Here is an 11,963-nt window from a genome sequence, read left to right as displayed (position 1 = left end):
AAGAGTGAGACCCCGTCTCTACTATAAATACAAAGAAATTAATTGGCCAACTGATATATATATAAAAAATTAGCCGGGCATGGTGGCGCATGCCTGTAGTCCCAGCTACTCGGGAGGCTGAGGCAGAAGGATCACTCGAGCCCAGGAGTTTGAGGTTGCTGTGAGCTAGGCTGACGCCACGGCACTCACTCTAGCCTGGGCAACAAAGTGAGACTCTGTCTCAAAAAAAAAAAAAAAAAAAAAAAAAGAATGCTCAATCCAGCCGGGCGTGGTGGCTCACGCCTGTAATCCTAGCACTTTGGGAGGCCGAGGCGGGCGGATTGCTCAAGGTCAGGAGTTCGAAACCAGCCTGAGCGAGACCCCGTCTCTACCAAAAATAGAAATAAATTAATTGACCAACTAAAAATATATATACAAAAAATTAGCCGGGCATGGTGGCGCATGCCTGTAGTCCCAGCTACTCGGGAGGCTGAGGCAGTAGGATCACTGAGCCCCGGAGATTGAGGTTGCTGTGAGCCAGGCTGATGCCACGGCACTCACTCTAGCCTGGGCAAGAAAGTGAGACTCTGTCTCAAAAAAAAAAAAGAATGCTCAATCCATTACCTAGGGCCAGGAGATGCATTTTAAAGCTAAGGACGTATGAAGCTGGCCACATGAACATGGGCTTCACTGGTCTCACCATATGCCCATCACCCAGAAGCAGCTAGCCCAAGAGAGAGAACAATGGAACAAATGACTTCATTTCCAAGGTTTTGTGGGGTTTATAAACAGGGTTTATATGGGCCAGGCACAGTGGCTCACGCTTGTAATACTAGCACTCTGGGAGACCGAGGCAGAAGGATAGCTTGAGCTCCGGAGTTCCAGACCAGCCTGAGCAAGAGTGAGACCCCGTCTCTACTAAGAATAGGAAAAATTAGCCAGGCGTGGTGGTGCACGCCTGTAGTCCCAGTTACTCGGGAGGCTGAGGCGGGAAGGAGGATGGCTTGAGGCCAGGAATTTGAGGTTGCTGTGAGCTAGGCTGACGCCACGCATTCTAGCCCAGGATCAGAGTGAGAGAGTGAGGCTCTGTCTCAAAATAACAAAACAAAACACCAGTATATGATATGTCACATGTCACAAGACTATTGTCGTGGGATTTTGGAAAGAGTTCATGTACATAGAGCACTTTGCACAGGCCCTGGCATGCAGCAAGTGCTCAATCGATGAGGTATTTATTATTAAATTAGGGATGATTACATTACTGTTATTAATTGGGTTGGATTGTGAAAAACCTCTGGGCCCCAAGGGGTGCCATCCGTCAGGCTTCACTGAGCCCCATAGGGCTATGGTCCTGCTATGTGAGACGGGCTTTGACTCCTCCTAGCTGTTCCCAAAGTCCCCAGCTTGAGTTCCACATTTCTGCCAGCAGGCAGCGCACAGAGGGGAAAATGAAACTCGGCAGAGTGCAGGGAAATGGAAACCTTGATGGGGATTGGCTGCCTGGGGCGAGATGGGGGCATCCAAATGTGATTATAAAAAGGCAGCCGGCAGCCCGGGAGCTGTGTGCTAGCTGCCGTTCCATCTACCAGCAGGCTCGAGCAGGAAGATTGCTTCTCTTCTCTCCTCCAAGGTAAACCCAGGAGCTGTGAAGTGTGGGTATCAAAGCTGCCACCCTCTGCCAGGCTGCCTGCCTGCGAGCCTCATGCTCCGAGAGCCAGGACGCCCATTCCTCAGGGAGGCAGCAGCCATACCGGTATGGCACCGGTATAGGTGCCATACCGGCTCTCTCTGTGGCCTTAACCCTGTCACTCCACCTCTTGGGGCCTTAGTTGCTGTCTTTGTAAGATGAAGATTTTAAGCTACCTTACCTGCCCAAAGCACTGAATGATTTCTGTAGGATCTAATGTGACAGCAAGTTCATCTTTGAGGATAGATGAAGCGATCTGGAGTGGTTGTTGGAAGGGTGGGCTTGGGCATCAGTCAGTTGGAGTTTTAATTCTGACTTTACCACTTCCTGGCTGGGCAGCCTCAGGAAAATTACTTCACCACTCTGAGCTTTAGTTTCCTTATCTATAACACATGGCTGATAACAATAGTACCCACTTCATGGGTTTTTTATAGGTACAAATAGACTTTGTGCCATGAAGTCCTAAGTGCTCAATACATGGGAGGTTTTTTGTTTATTTTTAACTTAAGGAAATAGCATTGAGCTGACAAAAATCACATTAGAGGTGCGTTTGGGGGGCAGATGTATTTTCTCATTTTGTAGTATAAAGGAAAGAGCATAGGTTTTGAATTCCAACAGTCTTGAATGTGTATCTAGATTGCACAATTTGCTGTGTGACCTTGGGCAAGCTCCATTATCCCCTGTGATACTTGATCTTTGTCCCCTGTTTTCTGGCATACAACTCCTAAAATCCTCAGCATCTTCAAAGTTATGTGTCTTTTGAGTAGTAAGTGTCTGATGATCTGACTGATGGCTGGCAGCCCCAGGCAGGTTGTTGTATCCTTTGTAACATCCTTTAGAATAAACCGGTAAATGTAAGTAAAGTGTTTCCCTCAGTGAGTGGCTCTAGCAAGTTAAGCAAACCCAAGGAGGGGATTGTGGGGACTCCGATTAATAGCCGGTCACTCAGAAGCACAGGTAAAACAACCTGGGGCTTTCGACTGGCAGTCTTGGGGTCTGAGCCCGCAGTGTGTGGGGTCTGACAGCATAGCATCAGAATTGAATTGCAGGAGGTAGCTGCTGAGCTCCAAAAACACCCTGGGGACCGCCCCCGCCTCTCACCCATCCTCAGGTCTAGCGATAAACCCTGCGCGCGGCGCCACCATGCGGCAGAAGGCGGTATCGCTCTTCCTGTGCTACCTGCTGCTCTTCACCTGCGTCGGGGGAGAAGCAGGTAAGAACCCTGGAGGGTGGGAGGAGCGTGCGAGAAAGAAGGGAAGAGTTTCTGGGTCCTGTGTGGCGTGTCAGAAGGCCCGATGTGGAGGCCCTGGCGTGCTTCCGAACTGGAGGAGCTGTTACAGGAGGCAATTGCGGTAGCCTGAGTCCCGGATCCAAATCCCCCTTCTCCGTCAATTACTCCATTCTACCGAAATTTACTCCCTGGCGGTTCCGTGCCAGGCTTGGCACCTCGGGAAAAGTCCCTTCCCCTCCGCGAGGCTCTGGACGGGAGGGCGGTGGCCCCACCTGCGGGAGCGGCCCGGAGCCCCGGGCACAGCGTGGGGCCTCGCGCCTCCCCCGCCCCACTTCGCCCGCCCTCCGCAGGCGAAAGAGAAGAAGAGAGTGCGGAGGACAGCGGCTGGGGCCCCTCCTGGAGCACCCTGACCTACATGGCCGTCGGAGGAGGTGGGTCTGGAGCGCCCGGAGCCCCGCGGGAGGGGCGGGCCCCGCCGGGCGCTGGCTCACCGCCGCCTCCTCCTCCAGGGCTCGGGGCCGCGGCGCTGCCGGCTCTGGGCTTCACCGGCGCCGGCATCGCGGCCCACTCGGCGGCGGCCTGGCTGATGAGCTGGTCCGCGATCCTGAACGGGGGCGGCGTGCCCGCGGGGGGGCTGGTGGCCATGCTGCAGAGCCTCGGTGAGTGCAGTCCTCTGGCGGAGACCTTCTCTCCTGTTCTGAGCCCTTTTCACGCCTAACTGAGCTCCGTGGGGTGCATATTCTTATCTTCATCACACATATGGGGAAACTGAGGCACCGAGGAATTAAGTAATTTACTCAATTTTCCCCTGCTAGCATTTGAAACAGAGCTAGGATTTGAACACAGTATATGATGCCAAAAGCGTCGCTTTTAGCCTCTAAGGGCAGGTGCCTCACCGATGCTTTGGCCAAGTCACAACAAGCCTCAGTTCCCTCAGCTGTAATTCCGGATGGTTAGAGTGCCGTGGCATCAGCCTAGCTCACAGCAACCTCAAACTCCTGGGCTCCAGTGATCCTCCTGCCTCAGCCTCCTGAGTAGCTGGGGTTATAGGCATGCGCCACCGTGCCTGGCTGATTTTTTTCTATATATTCAGTTGTTCAGCTCATTTCTTTCTAATTTTAGTAGAGATGGGGTCTCGCTCTTGCTCAGGCTGGTCTCGAACTCCTGAGCTCAAATGATCCACCCATCTTGGCCTCCCAGAGTGCTAGGATTACAGGCATGAGCCACCACGCCTGGCCTTGACATGCACTTTTTGAACACCATGAAGGGGACAGATACGGAGCTCGGAATGACTCTTCTAAAAAAATCACCTTCACTTCTCTCTTTCTCTCTCCCTCTCTCCCCCACCCTCTGGGGCCTAGAGAAATCTGCCCCTGACAAACTTCCTCTCTGCCTTTCTGAACCTTCCATCTTCTCTCAGTTCTGGATGGCAAAAGCCCAGAGACAGCCCAAAAGGAGAGAGTCCTTCTGGGAGGGCGCAGAGAGGAAGACAGACCAGGCCACACCCCTGCAGGGGCAGGTGAAGAGTGGGCCACAAGGCCAGGAACAGCTCTGTGCTATAAGATGTCCCCTGTCCTCTCACCTGTCACAGGCCTGTGACAAAGATGAAATGATCCCCTTGCTTGTGAGCCCCCAGTACCCACACAGTGAGGGCCCCCCAAAGGTGGCTGTTAGCATCATGAATAATGTGGTGTTTTCATTGCAGACTGGAAGTGAAGGAGCCATTATTTCTGCTTTTTTCTTCTCTGTAACACATCTCTGATTTGGCATGGCAAGTCAGGGTGGAAATAGAATTCACTTTACAGAAGGCCCATCCCCTCTCCAGGCCTCTGTTTCTCCATCTGGAAACCAGGGGGTTGGACTCCACCAATGGTTTCCAGAAACTTGGTTTCCCAGACCTGGTGCTTGGGCCCCAGTGACCCATCTGTGCTTGCTTTACAGGGGCTAGTGGTGGTGGCAGTGTCCTCATGGGCAAGGTTGGTGCCTTTCTGGGCTACTCTGCCCACAAGTACATGGAGAGCAAGAAAAAGGATGAGGAGTAGCCAGCGGCTCCCAGGATCCCCCTCCTTCCTCCTTGCCCTCCCTCTTACAGTGAGAAGAATCCAGCACTTTCTCTGTCACTCTCCAGAGTGACATAGGTGAGAAAACAGAATAAACATCTCTCAGAAAACACTTTGTCCTTCTGTGAGTCATTTTTTGCAATGATAAGCTCAGCAAGATCTGGCTCTGGCCTGCTCCATCCACACATCCCCACCCCCATTTTCCCATCAAGTCAACCACAGCCCCTGGAACCAAACCAGTTGCTTTTGTGTCTGGGCCTTAGCACATGCTGTTCTCTCTGCCTGGAATTCCTTCGGAAGCTGATCCGCCTGAAAAAGCCCCTTCCGTCCTTGCAAACCTGGCTCAGACTTCGCCTCCTCTGGACTCCTGCCCAGCGCAGCCTCCTCTCCCCCTGTCGCCGCAGGCATGGGCAGGCTCCATTTCACGAGGTGCTTGGGGAGGGACAGCTCAGTTTGTTCTGTTTGTTACTTCTCTGATGAGGCAGCGATGGAGAAGCCAGGTCTCCGCTCTGTCGGGAAGCACCAGCATGCTCGCCTCAGGTGGAGAATATAAGGCCAGACCCTTGCTCTGGGGAAAGGGTGTGACATCAGCTTTTTGAGGGGTCAGCAAGGCCTCCTTTTCTTCAGAGAACTTTGGGGACAGGGTGAACAGTTTGCATATGAGCCCATAGGCCTTGTGACTAGGAAAGGAAGGAGAACCCAAGCACATGGAAAGCATTCAGTAAATATCTATTATAATTATGTTTAAGAACTTGCATAAAACACAGAGGAAACAGCCAAGTGACAACCAGGAATTAGATCATACAACTTAGTCGGGTTTGTCTCTGGGGCTCACAGAGGATGTCCCTCCTTTGTTCCAAAGGTAAGCACCAAATTAGGGTCTCTCACCCCAGAAGCACCCCCTTCCATTTAGTCCCTCGAATAGCATCGAGACAGAGACAACTCTGCCCCCAGGAGTTTAGATCTGAGGCCTTAACAGTCCTCAGGCTGAATGACACTGAAAATGACCACTCCTGGCTGGGCACGGTGGCTCACACCTGTAATCCCGGCACTCTGGGAGGCCGAGGTGGGAGGATCACCTGAGCTCAGGAGTTAGAGGCCACCCTGAGCAAGAGCGAGACCCCGTCTCTACTAAAAAGAAAAATTAGCCAGGCATTGTGGCATGCGCCTGTAGTCCCAGCTACTTGGGAGGCTGAGAATCCAGGAGTTTGAGGTTGCTGTGAGCCATGTGACCATATGGCACTCTACTCAGGGAAACGGGAGTGAGACTCTGTCTCAGAAAAGAAAGAAAGAAAAAGACCAGACCAGTTCTTTATGGGGAGACTCCACCTTCCACAGGCTCCCCTTGGGCCTGAGCAGGGTGACTCAGGGCCTTCATTCTGCAGGCATTCACTGGGTTCTTAGTCTGTGCCAGGCACTGTGCCAGGTGCTAAGGACACTGCAGTGGAAGAGACCGAGTTCCTACCTACTTGGGGCTCACAGTGCACAAATGAGGAACCCCCAAAAGCATCCATGACCCCTCTTCTCCCTCCATGTTGCCACCTCCTTGTCCCTATATCCTTTCATCCACTCTCACCCTTGCCAGCCTTCATGGACCACAACCACCCCGTCTACAAAGCAGAATGGTGAACACACACCAGGATTCGCTAGTGCGACAAGTCAAGTCATGCTCAGTGCACCTCCAGATGCCTCCCTGGCCATGGCCTACAGAGAGACGCAGAGCTGAGTCCTGACCCAGTCCCAGGGTTGGGTCACCTCAGCCAAGTTACTTACTTTCTCTGAGTCCCAACTTCCTTGTTTTTAAAACAGGGGTTGTGGGTGTTGGATGTCGTGGTCTCTGGAGTTTCCTGCTCTAAAACATCTGCTGAGCTGGCAGCACATGCTTCTGAGTCTCCTTGGCCCCGTCAGATCCTAGCCCTCTTAGGGTGAATTTTATTTTTGGAAGCCGCCAAAAGCCACTTTGTGGTGCCAATTTTGATGACTAAAGTGATGGGTGATGGTGCTGGGAGATGCCATGTTTGGTCACAAATGAGGGTAACTAGAAACTAGCAAGGCGGCTCCTCACTCTGGGACCACACCTTAAGATGAGTCCAGAAATAGAACCCATCTCTGACTGACTTGCCGTAAGACAGCATCAAGGTCCTGTGTCCTTATCATTTCCCTCAGTTTCCTAGTCTGTAAAATGGGGAAGGAGAGGAGTTGGACTCTCATCCAGACCTAGAATAGCTTTCTCAAGCACTCAAATTTGGGGTGTATTGCTCTTTAACAAATCCCTTTATCTAGGGAGTCCCCACACCCGAACATCCACTCCCTCTCTCCGCAGAGGCTCCCACAATTTTATAGTGCTACATGCGGATCTGACCACCAGGTGGCAGTACAGCACCACCTTGGAATCTTCATCGGCCTTCCTCAGCCTGGAGCAGCTCCGCAATTACCAGGCGCCCTCCCAAGGACAGGCCCCTCCACGGTGGCTAGGGACCTAAATGAATAGACCCTGCCTCTGCTATGCCGCAGAAACTCCCGAAGCTGAGGGAGTGGTCCATCCGAGGATCCCTGCAGGGCCTACCTCCTCCTCTCCCCTTCAGACCCTCAGTGCTACAATTCAGGGACCTCCAACTCCTGAGCATGGCATTCGGGACTCTCTGCAATCAGGTCTCCCCTCCTGGCCTACAGCCTGTGTCCCCAGACCTGAGCCACAAGGATTTAAAGGACAGAGGAGCACGCCACACTTCTTGGCTGGGCAGCAGAGGGTGATGCTAGGCACAGGGCATCCCTGTATCCTGCCTGGAGGGGGCCTGGCCAGCAGCATCTGGAGGTTTCAGAGACAGAGGAGGACTGTGGCTTCCTGTGAAGAACCCAGGAGCCACTTCCTTTAAGCAGATGGCTGGGGGGAGGGGTGGAAGATTAGGGAGCATGGGCTTCCTGGCTTAGGAGGAGAGAAAAGGGGTCCCAGGAAGGCCCCAGGAAGAGGCCCAGAGCAGTCTACTCTCTCCCTTCCCTCTGGGCTCTTCATGGACAGCTGCTGGGACAGGTGGGGTCACACATGGGAAGCCATATGCTGTGAAGCCACAGAAAGGACAGGTTAGGGGACCGGCTCATCTGCATAGGCCAGTAAAGAAATGTGGCCTTAGTTATTCCAGAAAGCAAGCCCAAGCACCTAGCTCCAAGTACTCAAGTCCCAGTACTCAGCTTCAGAACTCAGCCCCAAGTACTAAATATCCAGCCCCCAGTTCCCAGCTCCAAGCACTAGCTCCCAGAGAAGTGTCCAGTGCCCAGTCAGCGGCTGGCAGGGGCCTAGTGGTTCTTTATCTGTATGCACAAATGCCCCAACAGGAGAGCTTGTCTCTAATCACTCTCCCAGGGTGTATTTATTGGACCGACTCTTCTCCTGTAGCCAACACCAAGGGGAATGCCAGCCCAGACATGACAGATAATCACACAACCCAAATTGGTGCAATTTTACTGCTTTTGTTCTATTCACATACACTTGCTTGTCCAAGATGGTGCCCAGCCTCCACCCACCCATGGAAAACTAGATCTCCCAACAGGGTCAGAAGCAGGAGGGCAGGGAAAGAGAGGCCTCCTGAAGCCAGCCCGAGGTAGAGAGGCAGGGGCTTGGTTTGGGGCTCACCACATCTTAGCATTGTTGCATGACTCTGACCAAGTCTCTGCCTTGCCATAGTCTGCCTAGTGGACAGCCCTTGCCTGCCTCTCTCCAGCGACAGGCATGAGGGGGAAGTCTCAATGGCAAGTAGGGGTATCTGCCAGGAGCTGTACAGTTACAGATCACAGCAGGATGGTGGAGGTGGCCATGGTGATGGTGCCACAGGTGGTGTTCTTGGCAGACATGGGGATGTAGTCACTGATGCCCCCTGGTGGCGACCATGAACTCTGATGAACCAGTAGGGCTTGCCTTCCAGCACCCATAGGTACTGGGGGCATGGTGTGGTTCAGCTGCTCCAAGTGCTGACCTGCAGAAGGGGCAGAGTGTCTTCACTCAGCCACAATTACTCACCCATTCTCTTGGAACCTGCCAACCCAAGCCCATTCTTCCCTCAATCTTCTCCCCTTGGGCAAAGACACCTCCAGGCATGCAAATGCCTAGGCCAGGGGACATCTTCCCAAAGGCTTTTCCAAAACCCTGACTTTCCAATGATGGCTCCTTCACTCTTTGGTCTCCACTCAAATGTCACCTCCTCAGAAAAGCCCTTCCTAACTACCGATATTAAAAAAGCCTCTTTGTTTCTCCCTACCACAGCAGTTCCCAAGGTCTCTGTATCTTGGAATCACCTGGGGGCTTCAAAAAATACTGATACCTGTGTCTTACCCATAGTGATTATGATTTAATTGGTCTTGTGTGCAACCTGGGCTGTGAAATTTTAGAAAATGATCTTCAGGTGATTCTAACGTGCAGACGAGTGTAGGAAGCACTGCTCTAGTATATCATCCTGTTTTAGTTGTCTGTATAAGGCCAGTAAAGAAATAGAGAGTTGATTACTCCAAGAAGCAGGCCCAAGCAACCAGCCCCATGTACCCAAGTCCCAGTCCTCAGCCTCAGAATCCAGCTCCAAACACCCAGATCCAAGGTTTTGCATATATTAACTCATTACCCCTTACAACAATCCTATTGGATGTTCTTAGGCTCTCCATTTTACAGATGAAGAAATCAAGGCACAAAGAGGTTAAATAACTTCCCTAAGGCAAACAGCTAGCAAGTGACAGGGCCAGGATTTAAACCCAGAGAGTCTGCCTTTCTGGAACAGTGCCTGTCACCCAGAAGGGACTACAAATAATTGTCTGATGAATGAATGACTGAATCTTAACCTCCCTCTGCCTCACCCACCCCCCACATTCAGTCCATCAACCAGCCTGCCTATATATTGTACCTTCGAATTATTTGAGTCTGTTTATGTCTTTCCAGTCATGTGGCTCCCTCTTATCTAGCTCAATACCCTCCTGCTTGGAGGGCACCTCCTGTCTCCCAGTGTCCTCTCTTACCCTGTTGTCTATTCTCCACACACGGCTAGAAAGATTTTAAAACACTAAGTACCCAGTGGCTACCCACCACATTTAGAAGAAAATCCTACTTCCTTGCGGTGGCCTTCAAGGTCTTGAATAATCTGCAAAACCTCCAGAGCCCCATCTCACCTTGTTTCCTTCCCTGACTCATTTTCAGACATACTGGCCTCCTTTTCCTTCCCAGAACCCTCCGAGTGCCTGCCAACCTCAAGGCCTTTGCACAAGCTCTTCCCCCTGCCTGGAACACTTGTCGCTTCAGGAGTTGGTTCAGTGTAACTTCTCCAGGGACCTCAAGCCCGGACCAAATTACACAGATGGTTATTGCAGCAGCCTGTACCCTACGTTCCTAGAATTGATCATGGCTGTAATAGAAGCGAGACTGGCTCAAGCTTTTGTTACCGTCAGGCTTCCCCGCTAGACTGTGCGCTCCCTGAGCACGAGCACAGGGCTCATGCCATCGCCGGCGCCCAGCACAGCGCCGGGAGCACAGGAGGCCACAGCTTCGGCTGCGTGGACAGACACAACCACAGATGGAGGGTGAGTGGGTGAGTAAGTACAATTTGAGATTAGGGCTCTATCTGCCCTGCCTCTATTTCTTAGGGCAGTTGCAACGTGAGCGACGCACAGGGAATTATTTTCACCCTTCGAGGGCGCCGCCCCCACCGCCCCCACCGCCCCCACCGCCCCCACCGCCCCCACCGCCCCCACCGCCCCCACCGCCCCCACCGCCCCCACCGCCCCCACCGCCCCCACCGCCCCCACCCTCGGCGCGAGGAACTGGGCGGGGCTTCCGGGGTCTGCTTCGTGACGTCACGCGGGAGGCGTGTCCCGAGCCAGCGCTGCTCCCTGATTGGCGGGCGCGGGGCAGCCGCGCCCACTTTCCCCGCCGCTGCGGGCCGCATAGAAACCGTAGCAGTCGCGTGCGAAGGAGCGCGGCCAGGTGTCCGCGTAGACTGCCTCGGGGTCGTGCGGCCGCGGCGCCAGCTTCGGCGCGTCAGGGTCGCCCGGGGGCGCGTTCTTGTAGCCGGCGAAGCGCAGAGTGGGCGCCGAGCGGTTTTCGAGGCCGCCGCCGTCCTAGGCGGTGATGGGGCGGCGGAGGGGACGCGCGGCCGCGGGACCGCTCCCCGCAGCCGGCGGGCGCAGCGTGTGACCCAGCCTCCGGGCGCTCAGTGGAGCGCGGCTGTGTCGTGACGCGACCTCAGCCGGGAAAGTCCCAGAAACGCAGTCCCACCGTCCCCTCACTCTCCGTGACACGCTCTGCCTCTTCCCCCCGCCCCAAACTCAGACCCAGAACAAGCCATGCCTTCTTCAGTATTACTCTTATACTTAAAAAAAAAAAAAAAAAGCCATCCCTTCTGGACCTCAGTCTGCTCATCTGTGAAATGAAGCAACACCTGCATTAAATGATGTGATGTATGAAGCGCCCTGCTGGGCTTGCATATACTAGGTTCTCCACAGTTGCCAGTTCCTCCTTCCTGACTGCCCCTGCAGCCGATTTGTTCGGTGGCCTAGAGCACTTAACCTCTGGGGGCCTTGCTTCCCCCATCCTAGGATGAGTGAACTGTCTTTCCAGCCCGAGGTCCTGGAAGCTAACACTTCTTGGGTCAAGAGTCAGTGGTGAGCTGAGAGCTGGCCCCACCTCCTGACCTCTGGCTTTCTTGTCTCATGGGCCCTCTTCTTTCCCCACAGTCTTCCTCATCCTCCCCAACCACCCGCCCCCACTCGGGGCCCTCTAGCCTTGTCACTTGACTTCTCTGAGCTTCCTCTGACAAATGAGTTTCTTCATCCTCCCTGAGAGGACTCTAATGAGATTGTGCCTAAGAGGACTGGGCTCCTCAGAGGTTCTTTGAGGTCTTAGGGGCTACAGGGACAGTAAAGGGCATCCTAGGGCACATTCCTCCATGACCCTACCAAGAATGCACTCCCCTGCATAAAACCCTTCTGGCCTGCATGTACCCCTCAGCTCCCTGTGACCCTCACTCAGGCC

General features: G+C 53.6%; 1 protein-coding gene across 1 annotated transcript; it reads left to right on the top strand.

Moving 5' to 3' along the window:
• Positions 1-1,540: 1,540 nt before the first annotated feature.
• On the top strand, positions 1,541-5,069 carry IFI6 (interferon alpha inducible protein 6). Its single transcript, XM_012750865.3, has 5 exons — positions 1,541-1,609; positions 2,778-2,879; positions 3,248-3,328; positions 3,407-3,556; positions 4,839-5,069. Exons 2-5 carry the CDS (start codon positions 2,810-2,812, stop codon positions 4,937-4,939), a joined length of 402 nt encoding a protein of 133 aa, XP_012606319.2. The 5' UTR covers positions 1,541-1,609; positions 2,778-2,809; the 3' UTR covers positions 4,940-5,069.
• The last annotated feature ends 6,894 nt before the right edge of the window (positions 5,070-11,963 follow it).

The sequence above is a fragment of the Microcebus murinus genome, chromosome 2 (assembly GCF_040939455.1).
Source record: "Microcebus murinus isolate Inina chromosome 2, M.murinus_Inina_mat1.0, whole genome shotgun sequence".
In the NCBI taxonomy this organism is placed as follows: Eukaryota; Metazoa; Chordata; class Mammalia; order Primates; family Cheirogaleidae; genus Microcebus; species Microcebus murinus.
This window is presented reverse-complemented; position numbering and strand designations above follow the sequence as displayed.